Source organism: Macrobrachium nipponense, chromosome 19, assembly GCF_015104395.2.
Source record: "Macrobrachium nipponense isolate FS-2020 chromosome 19, ASM1510439v2, whole genome shotgun sequence".
NCBI classification, from domain to species: Eukaryota; Metazoa; Arthropoda; class Malacostraca; order Decapoda; family Palaemonidae; genus Macrobrachium; species Macrobrachium nipponense.
Window position 1 is genome coordinate 5276757 of NC_061088.1, and position 17893 is coordinate 5294649.

The 17893-nt window shown below is 41.3% G+C and overlaps 2 protein-coding genes across 2 annotated transcripts in view; one reads left to right on the forward strand and one right to left on the reverse strand.

Annotated features, from left to right (window-relative positions):
• LOC135219150 (WD repeat-containing protein 17-like) overlaps positions 1–17893 on the reverse strand; it is a 188325-nt gene that overhangs the window by 89858 nt on the left and 80574 nt on the right.
• Positions 650–16687, forward strand: LOC135213891 (WD repeat-containing protein 17-like). The gene is made up of 3 exons (XM_064247990.1): positions 650–714; positions 1135–1355; positions 16460–16687. The coding sequence occupies exons 1-3, from the start codon at positions 682–684 to the stop codon at positions 16467–16469; spliced, it is 264 nt and encodes an 87-aa protein (XP_064104060.1). The 5' UTR covers positions 650–681; the 3' UTR covers positions 16470–16687.

The window sequence follows — 17893 nt, forward strand, 5'->3', positions numbered from 1 at the left end:
TGCAGACCAACACAAGAGCTTTTCTACTGTTCCTCATCTTTGTGGGTTAAGAGCAGATCACCTTCAGGCAACTTTAGAGAAGACCGATGTTACCCATCATTCTAGCAAACGGCTCAAGCTCTTTGCAGATCTCTTCTGTGTTAGTATTGAATTTAATTTATACTGTGATATTTTTTGCAGCAAGAATAGTTTGTAATAACATTGTTGTCGTGCTGTGGTAATGAAAATGATTGCGTGATAAACAGATATGCAAGGACAACACATATAAATAGAAATCTCAAGAATGATCATCACTTACATTTTTTTCTGATGAAGGGGACAGATTATTCCTCAAAAGCTAAAGAATTTTCTATTTTTATAGTGATATACCTCAAAAATCTACATAAAACAGGTTTTTTGTCTCTTGTAACATTAATTATTAAATAGCAATAGCTAGAGTATGATCAGTAACTAGTACTGATACAATGCTAAGGGGAACAGCCACATTTACTATACATTTTCTTGTTTGTTATTTGGTAGTGATAACTGTAATTGTGTTGATTTTTGGAAATTGTTTTTTGCTGAAAAAGTCTCTTATTTCAGGGTGATGTCCGAGTGAAGAATCTGTGGGAACCCTTGTGTTTGTACTTCAGGGTCATACAGAAAATATCTCAGTTATCACCAAACTACACTCAGTCCATAATGCATCATTCACATCTCGTTAAGTGTTCATTGGTGAGTGCATAGATTTTAAGATTATTTCTGGATATGAAGTTCATATGATTGATCTTTACTTGAGTGCTACTTTTGACCTTGTTTTCATGAGGCCCTAAGTATGATCATTGAATTTTTAGCTAAAAGAGCGCAAGGTTCTTTGGGTATTTAGTACTAGGTGGCAGCTTATACGTATAACCTTTGAAGATCTGTAATATATTCGTTTTAAGAAACAAGACAAATTTGGTACAGATTTTGAAATTTAATGGAATCATATTACAGCATTGTAACTGCTTGATAGTACTTAGATAATCAAATTTGTAATACCCTTGTGAATAGTCATTTTTTTGATTGAACTGATTACAATGGACTCTCTGCTTTGAGTTTTTAAGAGAAATTTCTGTCTGTGGTTATTGTGAGAATTACCATTTTTATAAACAGGCAATGGCAGCAGAGCACGAGATTGACTCCAACCGGGGAAGCGGAGTAGGCAGCCGTAAATATTCTACCAGCGAAAGCCAGGAGGCCCTTGCAGAATCCTATCTACGCTGTGGTGCTCTCCAGCAGTACTGTGAACTGATGATCCGTCTGCATCAGTGGGATCACGCCCTTGCTCTGGCTCCAGCTGTGTCTGTAGATTACTGGAGAAAACTTGTTGCTAGGTGAGGAGATATCATTTTCATAATTTTGTGTGCATTTGTTCAAGCTGAATAGGCCCTTTCTTCTGGTATTTAGCCATGCCCAATTTTTTACATTATTGTATTACCTGGAATATAGTCTGAATGTTTTGAAGTGGGTGATAGCCTGGAACATAGTCAGAATTCTGTGAAGTGGGTTTAAAGTCTTGGATAGATATTAGAAGATTATTGTGGAAATTATATGAGATTATTTCCATAGTTGACGTCATTTTCAGCAGAATGGTAAATGTATTGCATGGTTAATAAATAAAGCAAAATTCTGACGAGCAATTGTGAATGATTCCAGAATGATTTTGATCCTTTAATATTGCTATAATAATGGTGATAACCTGAGTACTTACCTTTATTATCAATAAATGTTCCTAGTATTTGACTTAATTTGTAAATTTTATCTGTTTGGGTGGACCATTTTGATTCAACGTTTTGATAAACATGCTTTTTTGTGATTTTCAGCAACATATTTTTAGAATTAGAAATGGAACTGTGTTCCATAAAATCTATTTGACAGTAGCCAAGGTAATCTTTGTAATATGTAATTACATGTATGGTAAATAATAGTGTGGGAGTTTGGTTAGGGGAACTTCTTATACAGTAGTTTATGGTAGTCTCTGCAGGGGATTATTGGTGTAAAAATTTATGCTCTTAGTAATTATTATGATACATACTGTAGCCAATCAGAAAATTATTTCTTAATATAGTAGTAGACAAAGCCATTTACAGTGAAGTCAAAATTTTACCCAAATCCAATTTTGCATGAAAGATTAAATGCACAAATGTTGTTAATAAATACCAAAATATGATTCACTTGTTCTCTCAGTTGTTTTGATGTACTAAGTCCTCATCATGATGTACATTCCATAGTACGTAATGAGGATTTTTGTCATTCTTGTTCACTTTACTAGATTACCAGAAGTCCATACTTTAGCCAAGCCATAAATGTGAGCTACTTGGAAAATTCCATTTTCTGCTGATTGTGGGACTGTATAAACAAACACCCAGTAAATAAAAAAAACATGAACAGAGGCACATACAAAGAGTGGAGCGTAGAGCGCTTGGTTCGTGAAAAGGTGAACCCTACATAGTGTGGATAGTAAAAAATTTTGCTTTTAATCTAGGAAAAGGAGGCTGTCTCATAGACAAGTGTATAATACTAATTATGGGTTTTGGCATAATACCGTCTTGCAGTGATGAACAATTTAGGCTCATGAGAATTTATTGTCTGCTCGGAATTATTGCCCATAGGTGAATATTAATTTATTTTTGTGGTTTTGCAAACATTATCGGATTGGTAACCTGAAGGGATTAAAGTTTTGTTAATTCTCCCAAGTATCCAATTGCTAAATGAAGATGATTTTACTTAATTTTGGCCGTAGATATTACTGTTATATAGACCATGGTAAGTAGAGAGGTTTGGTCATTACAATGCTCTTATGATAATTAAAACATGATGTTCTTTTCTTGGATATTGTGTGATTATTGAATAATGTTTAGTGAAGTCATATTACAGGTATTGTGAGAAATTTGTATCAGATGCCAGTATGACAGTTACAGAATGCTTATGTCTTGTCTTTCATATTTAGATTGAAGAAAATTTTAGTAATAGTCTTTCAGGTCAATGGTTTCTTTTCCTTTAATATTCTGCCAAGTGTTTAGTTAGAGGAGTAAAATCTAATGAATTTCAATGTTTATTATGATTATTATTTGTAGCTCTTGTATGTCACATTCATTATGTAGGAGTGGAGGTGTAATATTTTGATTAGCTTCATTGTTGCAAGAGCAATTCAAAAGCCCAAAATTGGTTGATTTTATTCTTGTTTATGTTTTGCTTATCTCTCTAGTGTGCTGCATCAATACAGTATAAATCAAATTGTCCCATTTTTCTCATCTTTTTGTAGCTAGACGAAAGAGTTTTTCATGATTTTTCTCTTTTAAGTCCTTTTGCTTTATATGTAACCCCATGTTTTTATCCTCATAACATCTTCCTTCCTAACTGCCCTAATGACCACTAACCTCAAACCCTAAGGCATGCAGAGCAGCTTTTGACTGATGATAACGAAGCGTGTGTCCCGTACCTCTTGGCCACTCGTGATGCAGATAAACTCATCAATTTTCACATTGGCCGAGGTAGAGTAAACTGTGCCCTTATTTCGGAAAGTTGTCACTGCACTGGCAATGCTCACTTGGAATGAGAGAGAGAGAGAGAAAAGTGACACAACTTTAATTTCACGAGAGGTGAACCAGCAGCGCAATGCTTGAACCTCTGTTATTGATGTTTGTTGCAGTTTAGAGAACTAAATTGTTCCTAGTCATAGCTTTGTGTCATTGTGGCTTTTTTTAGCAAAGGCTGTATATGTCGTGTTTCATAGAATCAGTGTTTTGACTAGAGTACCCTAGTGTACTATTCATGTAGAGAGGCTGCTTTATAAAGGCAGATGTATCCATAAATTATTTTTATTCTCAGAAGCGTGCTGATATTTAGAAAAATCTTTCCTTTTTCTCTTTATTAAATGATACCACAAATATATTTTATATCTGTTATGTCATTTCATTGACCAAGCAAGTGATAAGTAAAAAATATGTACTTTTGAGTTACCACTCTATCCTTTGTAAAACATTTCATTTTGTTGTCCAAAGAGATCAATTACAATGAATATTCAGTACTATAGATTATGTATTGTAATTCTTATAGACTTATATCAATATTTGCATGAGTTTGAGACACTGCCTAGTGCTGTTGCGGCACATGCATCACTAGGCCTTTGTTGCTGACTCTCTTGAGTATTATAGAATTGCAGGAAGTAAGCTGAATAGATCACATCACAGAGTTGAAGTTTTAAGAGCTAGCAAATTAGCTGGTGCACAGTGACCAGCTTTAAGCTTCCACTGAAAAAAAAAACAAGTTGATTTTGCACCCGCATAAACGTAATGTCTTCAAAACAGAGCTGTCATTTAGTACTCACTTTATCCAGATTGTAAATTTTTGTATTCCTTTAGTACTGGCATGATTCACTGCATGTCTTACTTTGTTCCATAGGAAAGTATAGGAAAGTAATTGTATATAAATTATCAATCATTGACATTTATGAGCTAAAATTGTTCAACTAACGTGAGTTTCCTTTTGAAAATGGGATGTTCTTAATAGTTTGTTTTATGTAAATGAGAGCTATTGTCCTATTTAGTCTAAATCTTTGGTTCAAATGGGGCAGTCAGGCTGTACAGACTTGGTTGGCAATATCTGTCAGTAACAGAGATTCCTAAGAGCTAAAACACTACATTCCCCTCTTATTTCTCCTTAGATATCTAATGCTACAATAACAAATAGACTAAAGAGGCAGCAACATCTGTGAGAAGAGTAATAACACTGAGCGACACTAGTAGCCATAAAAAGACAAAAAATGGACACAATACATTAGGAAAAATAAACAAAAATATTACTAGAGTTGAGAGAAAACGCTGTATAGAGGGCATGAAAGATACAAGTTCTATCTCATAAAATCGGCAGTCCCCAGGTTACGACAGGGTTCCATTTCTGGGCTCAGCTCGTGTCGGCCTATGAAAAGGACCTTAATATCATTCTTTCTAGGTAAAAAATTAATCTAAAAAAAAATTACCAGAGAAAAACAAAATTAAGAAAATGTCAGTAAAACTGACTCGCTCACTCTTAAAAAGAAGTGTCGGTATGGCAATAGGGGCGAGTGGGAACACTACCACGAGACATTCACCAATTAGACCTTCCAATCAGAATCCCCACAAGAGAGAGCTGATACCAACGGGCGATGCGGCCGCTACTACTACTACTAGAGGACGCCACGGACAGCAGCGCCCCTAGCAGACATCCTTAATTATTATTAGCGCCAGCGTTCGTACGCATTTTCTTGCTTGTGCTCTTTTCTCGGGATTTATCTCATCATCCGTCATGGAACGTGCTGCCATCGCAACGGCTAAGTTAAGTGCCTCATAAGTAGTGTTTTACTGTTATTTTAGTCTTCCGAGGAACCAGTATTTTTCCTTCTAATAGGTCATATACGGTTTCCCGGTCGACTCGTGGCGGCTCCATGCTGCCTCGTTAAGAATTCCCGGTCTTCCATACTGGGACTTCTTATACTTATGGGCTTACTATATCACGTTCATCGTTTTTTACATCGCCTTTTAGCTAGGTTAGCCCTTTTACCATTTCTCTTAGTTTGGTATTTAGGGCTATTCTGTCTAAGTTCAGCCCAGCATCCCGGCTCTTGCTCTTCATCGGCTATCGCTGGCTCCGAGTAGGCTTCTGTTCCTCGGAACAGTTTGCCTCCTCCTGGGCTTCTTTTTCTTCTACTAAAAGTGTCTTTTCCATCTTTACGATGTAATTTTAGTTCTATTTAGGGTGTTAGGCTAGGCCTAGGTGCATGTCCCATGTATTGGTACAGCCTGGTTCACGTGGCCCTTCCACGGTTGTGTTGCTATCGCGGCTTAGGCCACTTGCGGTCACGTGTTCCATCGCACCTTACCCTTCCCCTTCCCTCCCTACCAGGTATAGGGAGGCGTCTGGGGGACCCCTTGGTTGCCATGACAACCTCAGTTGCCTTCCTCCCACCCTCCCTCTCTGAGGAGGCCAGGGGTTCCTCCCCAGCGGGGGGTATAGGGCGGGACCACTCATCGGGTACCGGGTCACCGAGCGGGTAGTTGTTGGGACGGGGAGGAGGTAGGCCAGGCCACCCCCCCCCCCTCTCTCTCTCCCGCCGTGTTACGCCGAGACTCTCCCCCCCCTTCCCCAGTTGCTCAGCCACCTTCCCTCTCTGTAACGAACGGAGCCTTCCGCCGCAGCCGGGGCACCTTTGGTTATAGATTACTGGCTCCGCCAGCGGGCGGGGTGGTCACTACTAGTGGTCGATTGCTTGCCTACTATATCCTTACCTTTCTCCCCCGCTACCGGAAGGGAGCTTGCTTCTTACCCGGGCACTCTTCTAGTAGACGGGAGGGGAAAGGTTTGATAATTATTGTTATTTTAAGGAATATACCCTAGTTGTCGACCTGATTTCTATAATTTTATTTATTTATATGTATACCATCTCCGCCGTTATCCGTCGTGGTTTCATTTCACCACCACACCTGGTTGGATTCTATCTCTTGTCTCCGGCGTAGCCTAGGACAACCAACCATATTACTACCACACGTATATGATGGCGGGGCTCTGGTTTAATCTAACTTTCTCGCTCCGGCACCAGCGAGGAGCAACTGTTAGGCTGTAAGTGTTCTCCTTGATACTTATGTATCTTTCCACTTACAGGCTACCAACTGTTCAGGTCCTTGGATGCAACGCGACGTTGTACGACCCCTGCGCCCACGATGAGTGCAGGTCTCACGCTCCGTGTGCCACGGCCTTACAACGATATGATCGTCTGGCACCCGGAAGCCTGCGCCATCTGTTACGACCTGGCCAGTCAGCTGGTGGAGGGGGTAAAGTCGATTATAGACTTTTTTATCGTTTTACTAACAACTCTTAGACATAAGCTTGTTAACCCCGTCCCGCCATTAGAAGCTCATTTCGCCTTTTCTTTCAGGCTGCTGGTGTGAGGGAGGTCGCTCTAGCAACCCTGAAAGCGTGGGTGGGCGGCTTCGGGAAGAACGCCGCCAAAGGCCAGCCTTACATTTTAGACAAGAAGCTGGCCGTTCAGATCTTCCCCGGTGGCAAGTCAACAGGGTATGTTGACCCCATATCCGCAGCCCCTCTCATAGCCTCCATCCAGCAGGAGATGCAGTAGTCTTTCGGGGTCGTGGCCACGCAAGAGTCGGTCCCGGACGTCGCAACCTTGGACCTTAACATTGAGCCTATGGCGGTAGGTGCTGAGGATTTGTTGGTTGAGGTAGGTGTGTCGGGTGCCCAAGGTCTTTCCTTGGGAGCGTCCTGGATCTCTCCTGTCCCTTCTTCTACTGCTTCTTTCCAAGGCTTTGTGGGATCTGAGATCCCTACCCGCTCTCCCGCTCTCTCTGTACCCCAAAGGTGAAGGGACAGAGAGAACCGAAGACCCTGGTTAAGACGACTTCTAAAAAGTCGTCGTCGTCTTCTTCAGCTAAGAAGTCTTCGACTTCCTATGCTGACGCGGTGAAGGCCAAGCCGAGCTCTTCATACTCAAAGAGCTCAGAAGCAAGTCTAAGGAGAAGGCTCGCGCTCCGCCGAGCCAATGCTTTCTCCGGCCTCCACCGCATCCACTCCGGTAACGCCGGTTGGAGTAGCGGGACCTAGCACCTTTGATCCCACTGCTTTCTCAGCAGTGGTGATGCAACAGGTGGGGGGTGAGATGGTTGGCTCTCAAGTCTCCGCCCACCTAGGAACAAAGTTCGAGCAGATGTTCGCACAAAACTGTCGAGCACTCTGTCTCAGCGGGGCCAGTCCATCCAAGATCTCTCTAACAGAGTTAGAGAGGAATGAGGACCGAGTAGCTGGGCTCTCTCAGGTCCCTCTTCCAGTCTCCCCAGTAACAAGTGCTGGTATTTTCCAGCTTCCACCCTATGAGTCACTACCAGCTTTCTCCATGGAGAACCCATGGAGAGTGGCCGCTTACGCTCCGTTTAAGGATGGTATGATCTCTATCCCGGAGTGTGGAACTCGAAGGATTGAGGACTTCGAGTTTTATCCTCCGGGATTGACGCAGCCTTTCATTGGCTATGCTAGGCTGACCGTAGCGGCGCTTACTAGGGAGGAACAAGATCTCCCAGGGAGAACGTTTTCTCTACAGTAAGAGATCATGCTCAATTGCGAATGGGTTCACTGCCTTGAGGACTGGGGGAGTGTACCAACACCAGCTCCAGGCTTTCAAAGAGTCCTTTCACTATTTTTTGCGACGGAGGAGGAGGCTTTTTTCTCTTCCGTTCGCTACAAAAATAGTAGAAACGACTCTTCAGGCAGTCCTCAAGGATGAGCCCATGCCACAGCTAAGGAAGCAGAGTCTACTTCTCCGGCTCTTCCCCAGCTTTCGGAGAATTGTGGGAGAACTTGCCAGCCACGTTCACGCTTGGTAAGCTCAAAACCGGACTGCGCCATGGACCAGTTCGGCGAAAAGCTCCCAAGGCTGCCTGATTCCTTGATTCAGGCGGAGTTCGACGCTCGAACTAGGTTTGGCAGGTCCCTCAATTCTCTGATTATCACAGAGATGGCTGCTCTCTCGTATGGCACGGAACCTTTGTTTAAGATTTTGGCCAAGTCCCAGCTTCAGACGGTTCAGACGGATGCTTTCGACTTCTTCAAGCTAGGAGGAAATTGCCGAAAGCACGTTCTGCAGGAGTGCACTATTAGGCACGAACCTAATAGACTCCTGGCTTCCAGCATGTGGGGGAGCGGATCTCTTCCCAGAGTCCGCTGTAAATGAGGTACACCACAAGGCTGCTAGGCTCAACCAGAGCCTTAGAGCTAGGTGGGGTATCTCATCTAAGAGGAAGCAAGAACCCGTCCCCACTGCTGGTAAGAAACCAAAGAAGTCTGGTAAAAGGTTCCAGCCTTACCAGAAACACCCAGCAACAGCAGCAATTCGTTCAGGACGTCCCGGTTACCCAACAGGGACAACCTTCTACATCAAAGCAGAACCAGCCCATCCTCCTGCTGTCTCCCTCAGTCACAACCTTCGACCTCCTACGCACTCTCGCCGGCCTTCAACCCTATGTATGAAGGTCAGGCCTACCTCCCTTTAATAGACAATCGAGAGGTAGGGCGAGAGGCTACTTTCGCCAGCGTGGCGCAGGGAGGGCGACAAGGAGTAAGCAGTTCAGAGGAGGGCGTGGTGGTCAACCCGCCCATCAACAATGAGGCTCCCCAGGGTTAGGAGGGAGGCTGTTTCTCTTCCGTCACAGGGTGGGGGTTCAGCAATTGGGCACAGAGCATAGTGTCCAAGGGATTGGGTTGGAGTTGATCAAAGATCCCCCTCCAATCAAATCATTCCGCCAAGGTACCATCAAAGGAATTGACAGATTATGCGGAGGAACTCCTTCAGAAAGGAGCTATTGCGAGAGTCAAGCATCTAAAATTTCAAGGTCGCTTATTCAGCGTGCCAAAGAAAGGCTCAACAAAAAGAAGGGTAATCTTAGACTTGTCAAGGCTAAACTCTCTCATTCGTTGCGACAAGTTCAAGATGCTTACCCTCTCGCAAGTAAGGACATTACTTCCTCGTGGAGCCGTCACATGCTCCCATCGATCTTACAGACGCATACTATCATATCCCTATAGCCAGACACTTCCGCCCATTCCTAGGATTCAGGCTAGGAAATCAGACATTCTCATTCAAAGTGATGCCCTTCGGTCTGAATGTAGCCCCCAGGGTATTCACGAAAATAGCAGAAGTAGTTTGTACAGCAATTGAGAGCTCAGGGAATAATGATAGCAGCATACCTCGACGATTGGTTGATCTGGGCACCAAACAGTCGAGGAATGCCTCAAAGCCACCAAAAAAGGTTAGTTTTTTTTTCACTTTCTGGAACCATCGGGGTGGGGTTTTCCAAGATAAACAAAACGAAATCCAGACTTACTCCGAGGTCTCGTTTTCAGTGGCTAGGAATCCAATGGGATTTGTCTTCCCACAATCTGTCAATTCCAGTGGCCAAACGGAAAGAATAGCAAGTCTGTCAGACATTTTCTCAAATGCAAGCAAACATCAAGGAGAAGCCAGGAAAGAATCCTAGGGTCCCTTCAGTTTGCTTCAGTGACAGATATCCTCCTGAATGAAAGCAAGGGCTAAAAGATATAAATCGAGTTTGGCGATCGAGAGCAAACGCCAAATCTCGAGACAAGTTGTCAGTAATTCCACAGATCCTTCGCAATCAACTCCGTCCATGGGTCAAAAGTAAAAGAAACTTAGCCAAGCGGGTACCCCTTCAATATCCCCTTCCCAGTGTTAACCATTCACACGGATGCCTCCCTGTCCCCGGGCCGGGTGCGGGGGGGGATATTTTCTTCAGTTCAAACAGGTTCAGGGGGACTTTGGTCAGTTCAATTACGAACAGCTCCACATAAAACGTTCTGGAAGCAATGGCAGTATTTCTTACCTTGAAGAGACTGCTTCCCCGAAAAAGTCTCATCTAAGACTAGTTTGGACAGTGCAGTGGTAGTTCATTGCATCAACAGAGGAGGGTCCAAATCCAAGCATGTGAACCATGTCATGATAGCCATCTTGCCCTAGCAACAAACACAAATGGCATCTGTCCGCACTCACCTGGCGGGGGTAAGAAATGTGATAGCAGACCGCTTTGTCCCGTCAGTCCCTCTGAAATCAGAATGGTGGCCCCTAGACGACGGGTCATTCCGGTGGAATATTGCCGGAGAGTCCAGGTTTCTCCAAGTAGATCTCTTCGCCTCACAAGCAAACCACAAGCTCCCTTGCTATGTGGCCCCCAACCTGGACCCTCTGGCTTATGCCACGGGAGGACGCCCCTGTCGTTAGATTGGGATCAGTGGAGAAAAATTTATGCTTTTCCTCCAGTGAATCTCTTCTTGAAAGTCTTGAGCAAGCTGAGGACTTTCAAAGGGAATAGTAGCTCTGATTTGCTCCGGACCTGGCCCAAGAGCAACTGGTATCCTCTGCTTTCTGGAAATTGGGTCTCCGACCTCAACGGATTCCCAATCCCAAGCTGTCACAATCAGTACAAATGAGGACTGTGTTCGCTTCCTCAGGAATTCTTCAGACCCTAACTTTATGGACTTCATGAAGTTTGCGGCTAATAAAGATGCTAAACATTGATCCACAAAATATCCTCTTCCTAGAATCAGATAAGAGAGAGTCAACTATTAGACAATATGACTCAGCTGTTAAAAAATTAGCATCCTTCCTGAAAGAATCAAACACTACAACCATGACAGTTAATTTAGCTATATCCTTTTTCAGATCCTTGTTTGAAAAAGGTTTAGCAGCTAGCACTATTACTACTCATAAATCGGCTTTGAAGAAGATCTTCAGTTAGGTTTCCAGATAGATCTGACTGAATCTTATTTTCACGTTCTATCCCTAAAGCTGTGCTAGACTTAGACCTTCTCAAAGGCCTACTGCAGTTTCATGGTTCTTAAATGATGTCCTCCAAACTAGCTTCAGAATACTGACAACTCGTCTTGTACATTCATAATGCTTCTTAGAAAGACATTATTCTTATTAAGCCTAGCTTCAGGAGCTAGAATTTCAGAACTGTCGGCTCTCCAGAAGATGCGGTCATTGTGGAATTCCCTTCCCTCTCAGAGAATTTCTGCTTGCTCCGGATCGTTGACGAGTTTTTTGGGCTAAAAACAAAATGGAGGGATTCCCTCTTGCCTAAGGTTGGGGGGGCAAGGGCCCCTGGGAAAAACGTTTTTTTCCATCCCCAACTTCCGGGCAAGGGGACCCTTCTTCTCTCGCCACCGCCAGTATCAACTTTAAGAGCCTTTCTATCTCGTACATCCTCAAGATCCTCAGGTTCTCTCTTCATGAGAGAAAAAGGTGGTACTTTATCAGTAAAAGGTATTAGACAACAAATCCTTTACTTCATTAAACAAGCCAATCCTGAATCATTTCCCAAAAGCACCATGACATCAGGGGAGTAGCCACCTCAATTAATTACTTTCAACATATGAACTTTGAGGATCTTAAAAAGTATACTGGATGGAAATCTCCGACAGTCCCTTTAAACGTCATTATCTAAAGTCCTTGGAATCTTTAAAATTTCTGCAGTAGCAGCGGAAACATTGTTTTCTCCTGATACTGTATAGTAGTCGTAGTATAGATCCAGGTCTCCTCTCTACCTACCTCATCCAACATGCCTCACCCTATCGCCATGCTACTCGGATATCCTAGCCTTAGCCGCTGAGATCATATTAGTGGATTGTCCTCCCTTATTTTTTGCTAGGGACATCCACACTATGTACTGATAATGTACTTCAGTGTACCTACCCTTATTTTTTATGCTAGGGAGGACACAAATGTGTTTGTATATTTTGTAAATAAGTTATCTAAGTAAATCCATTTTGTTAAAAAATTACACTGCATTATTGTAATTTACTATGTTTACTGTAATTTTAAGTACTTTACATTACTAACTTTCTTTTATCATTCGTTAAAATAAGTTAGCCTAAGTACTTAGTTTATATGTCTGTAATAACTGATTTACTTATATTATATCCCTCATTTTTACAACTGATTTTTTCATTTGTCCTTTTTTCCCATCTTGTCTGTTTCTCTGGTACTCTTTTCATAGGCCGACACGAGCTGAGCCCAGAAAAGGGATTTTGACGAAGGAAAAATCTATTTCTGGGTGATTGGCTCGTGTCGCCCTATGAAACCCACCCTGTATTGATTGCCCCCCCCTGCAGGGACAAGATGTTCTTAGATTAAGGATGACCGCCGCTAGGGGCGCTGCTGGTCCGTGGCATCCTCTAGTAGTAGTAGTAGCGGCCGCATCCGCCCGTTGGTATCAGCTCTCTCTTGTGGGATTCTGATTGGAAGGTCTAATTGGTGAATGTCTCGTGGTAGTGTTCCCACTCGCCCCCTATTGCCATACCGACACTTCTTTTTTAAGAGTGAGCGAGTCAGTTTTACTGACATTTTCTTAATTTTGTTTTTTTTCTCTGGTAATTTTAGATAATTTTACCTAGAAAAGAATGATATTAAGGATCCTTTTCATAGTGGGCGACACGAGCCAATCACCCAGAAAATAGAGTTTTTCCTTCGTCAAAAAAAAATCCCTTTCTTGAGACGCGTTTGTAAGCTGGAACATCATCAAAAAATCCTAAGAAAACCTTAACTTTTAATGCCTTTGGGTGCATTAAAATATATGTAAAACTGCATTCTTATTGGATTTTTCATCAAAAAAAAAAAAACCTTCAATATTGATTATTTTGCATTTTGGAGTCATAGTTCTTCAGCCAGATCAGCGTTGTAGGCGTTGTAACCCTAGAAATAATTTCTGATAAATATAATTGAAAAGCGTTGTAAGCTTGGAATGTCGTGAGCCAAACCCGTCATAAGCCAGGGACTGCCTGTGTATATCTTTTCTTTTTGCAGTACCTGAAGCATTTTTTATTTTCCAAGTATGTACCATGTAATATGGTTACCCACTTTGAATCAAATTGTTAGGCTATGTAGGTTAATGGTTAGTCTTTTTTTAGTCTTTTTTTTTTTTTTTTTTTTTTTTTTTTTATAAAAACTTCAGTCTAAAGCTTGCAGATGGTGGGTTTCTTGTTGGGGGGATATCTCTAACATCTCTGAATTATTGTAATGGATATGTACTAGCTATAGGTTTTGTACTGTAAACTATCAAAGGTTTATAGTGTTATTATTGACATTTGCAATCCCTTATGACCAAAAAAATGTTGAAAATGGGTTTAATTGGGGGGATCTTGAAACTTTATTTATTGCTGTAGATGACATGCTGTTGGATAGTTGGATAGTGGGTGAAAGATTAATTTCAAATGCTCCCCTCTCCATTTTCTCAGCTATCTTGACTCTCTGCTTCGATGAAAAGGGTACCTATGATACTGTAAGGATACATACCGTATATTTCGGCGTATAGTCGACGGAAGATAAGTCGACCCCCCAATTCTGAGTAAATTTTTATGATTTTAACTAATATCGGTATATTATCGACCTATAAATGTGAGGCCAACCGTACGCTCAAAATAAGCAGCAGGGTAAAACGTATCATATACAATAACCTGAATGTTATTACGGTACAGATGTTGCTCTTCTTTTACCATATGAAATACAGGTAATATACTCGTATGAAATACAGGTAATATACTCGGTATATTAACAAAATCTGTGTAATATATAAAAGATGAAATACCGGCAAGAAATATGATTAGAAATGACGAAACGAAAAGATACGTTACTCGAGTGTAATGTAAATTACGGTACTACAAATGGCTCTGCAATGTTTTACACTTGCTGTGCGATTGGGGTTTCTTCAAGTTACTTGATTTTTTTCATTTTATTTAAGGTAATGGATGTTCTAATGTATTATTATTGTCTATTACAGTGTGAAATTTTGTAATGCTGGGTATTTACATACATACCTAGTACCTCAAACAAGGTCTGTCATTGCTATTAGCCAACTGTAAAGCCTGGATTTTTCCTTGTACCGATATGCCAAAATAATAAAGATTCACTCTTTGTTACCGTTAAATAAGTCGACCCCTAATTTTTGGTATGATTTTTTGGGGTTTAAGGATCGACTTATACGCCGAAATATACGGGTAATGAAAGAAAAAATATAAAAAGCCTACAATGTAAATAAAAAAGAGATGGCAAGTAGCAGTATTTTTCATGGCTGAGGGTAATAGAAAGTGCCCTCTTATCCCGAGTCCATTATACTCCATCACTTGTTATAATGTTTTTTTTATCAAAATTATGACCACAATGACCACAAGACCATTGAATAGAGTTCTTTGAAATTAGTCTGGTCACCATGGAGCTCCGGATAGACCCTGGAAAGGACTCGACAGCAACTAATAGGGAGGTTTTTTCCTTTGTCAAACCTGTTAATTCCTCAAGCTTATTTAGAGGTAGACTTTGAAATGTGTAAAATACAATACCTTGAGGCAGCTGTATTATTGTCTTAGAGAAGTTTTCCCTCTCCTGGGTCAGGGAGTGTAAATGCACCTACGACAAAACTGTTTTCTTTGGGGGGGGTGTTACTGGCGGCTGTTGACTTTCCACCCACTTGCACTGAAGATATAACTGACTGGTCACAGATGTTTATATAAACTAGTTGTTCCAAAGAAACCATAGAGGTTGTAATACAAACTTATTTGGCCTTATCTCATTGTAGAATAAAGGGAAGTTGCGTTAACTACTCACCTTACTAAGCCCAAAGTCCTGCTGGTTGCATTTAAAATGTCATCTCAACTTGTAGAGTTGAAGTGATCAAGATGCAATCTCAACACAACTCCAAACTTCCCTTGTCTGCTGCACAGGTATTATGGCTGCTTGCTTAGTACAAAATCCCAAAAGAATCTTCCATGGCCTGTCTCTCTCATGTAGCCTGTTCTTCCTGTCATTTTGTACTCTTCTCAACCCTTTGCTGACCGTGGATGGGCTACTCCTCCCGGTCTAAAGTGCCAGTATACATAATTTAAGTATTTTTACTCACAGGTCTCACCAAACTTCTTAATAGGTAATAATGAATCTGGTTTAGAGAGAGGGAGAGTGTTGTGCGCTGTACTGTATTTAGGATGACCTAGAAGAATTGGTACATTACAGGATTAATTGAAAGAATTAATATAGGCTGGCGCAGTATATCAAGATAGTAGACTTAAAACAACCTGGAAATTGACATGGCAAGTCACAGTTGTTCTTTTACGTCAGACACAGTTTTCAAGTGCATAATGCTTGCAGAAATTTGTATTGAACAAGTGACGTGCATTTGCAACCGTTACACTATATTTGAGATAATTTACAAGTGATTATTTGTACTATAATACTAAACATGATTTTCATGAAATCACTTGTAGTAGTAGTAGTAGCATTTATATCTAATTATGCATTCCTTTCAGTCAAATTATTTTTCTTTACTAATTTTAGATTGAATTATTAATTGTTGGATCAAAAGATACTCTACATACTTAACACTGAACTTTTTTCTATTGGCTTTTACCTCCTTATAAATTCACACTGAATTTTTTCCTTATTGGCTTCTACTTCCCTATAAATGTTGCAAGTTCAGCATGATTGTGTACTAGTATGTATATTAAGTATTTCTGTACATCAGAGTAGACTCAACTTCTCTGAAGAATTTTGACAGAAAAGATTTTGAAATTCGGTAAGCATCATCATCTTGTTATTTTTCAAACCAATATGTAGATGCAACTGTGGAATTATGCATGGGGTCTTATTTGCAACTTTTAAATAGTTACTGCAAAATATGACTGCATGTCATGTTTTAAAATTGTGAATGCTCTTTTACTGAGTAAACTGTATTTAGCATATAACATCCCAAATTCCCATCTAACTTATCCTAACTTTTCTTGTTGGAATGGGTTGTTTTCAAAAGCTTGTAATGTGCAGCATTGACGTGGTAGCAAACATCAATAATTGGTCCTTATGATGAATGGGTATTTATTTTACTGACTAACTTTTCAGGCCATCTTGATAAGGCCTTCTCAGAGTGTGTGGCTCTAAGTAAAATGAATAGAAATAGCCGTAAGGGACCCCCGCCTGACGTACCTCCCAGAGGATCTTCGATGGAAATGAATGGCACAAGTCAAGTACAAGAACGGACGTTGGAGTGTGCTCGACTAGTTGCTCACTGGCACCTCCTCAGAGGGTCGCCTATTGTTGCTGCCTGTGCCTTATTAGCTGTGGATGATATCAAAGTAAGTATTGTGTTGTGCTTTGCACTTGTCTTTGCAATAGTAAAGCAACCTGAAGTCGTTTTGGATCACCTCAAATTTCACACCATTTGTTGAAGTATATTTCTTGTACGTATTAGTGATGATCATTATTTCATTATGTTTCAATATTAGTACATATATTGCAATACACTCCCTGAACACCTGAATTAGCCCTGGTCACTGACCAGCCCGAACTATATCCCCACATATTTACCCACTAAGTGGGTAATTTTAACTGTCAGCGTTACCTTACCAATGCTGCAGGTAAAAATCAATAGTCAAATGAGTTACCTGTGTTACCGTTGGCAACGCTGCCAAATACCGGCAAATACCGGCACCAGTGGCCTGTCTCCTCATTCCTCAATTGTTTTTTGTTCGCCATGCGTTTGATTCAAGTCCCACATCAGGCGAAACTTTTGGTCATTTAGCCCGACCCCACTCAAAGAGTTTTCGCTTTTTGGTTACAAACTGCGATTTCTCCCGTTTCACTTTGGATAGCTACTTTGTACTCGCTATGGATAAGTTAGGAAATAAACATCGTCACTGTCTGCAAACGCCTCTGCTTCTGCTTCATCTACAGTTCGACGATCGAGCCTTCTACTGCTGGATATGTTGGTGCTCATCGGCTCTGCACGCCCTTCAAGCGTTGGATGAGTACCCGCACACATGATCGACGTTCTTTTCGTTATTTCGTGTAGGAAGGTTCAGTGCAATACCAGTCAGAGATGTTTGTCTTGGTCAGGAGACAACGAAACATTAGTTAATTATTCAAGAAATTATTAGACATGTTATCATCTAGTATGTTAATCATATTTCTAGCCTGACGAATAATTTAACCAAAATAGAGATAGTGGTATTAGTAGTATATAGTGAATTCTAATTGTTCTTTTTCAGCCCCCCTGCCTGTTCCAGAACCAGCCCTAACGGGTGCTGGGGGTAATGGAGAACCGCAAGCCTCCGAGTGGGTAGGTTCTGCCGGTCCCCCCAGCGCGGAGCAGGCAAAGTGTTGGCAGCAGATTTCCCCTCCCCTCGATTTGTAAGTTCTCAGGATGATGAAAATTTAGGTCAGATACAGACGAGTAGGGATAATAGGCTAAATAGTGTTTAGGAAGAGAAGTGCAGGCTTCTTCCGGTCGGTTTTCTATTATAAGTACTGTACATAGTAGTTTATAGAGGGACAGTG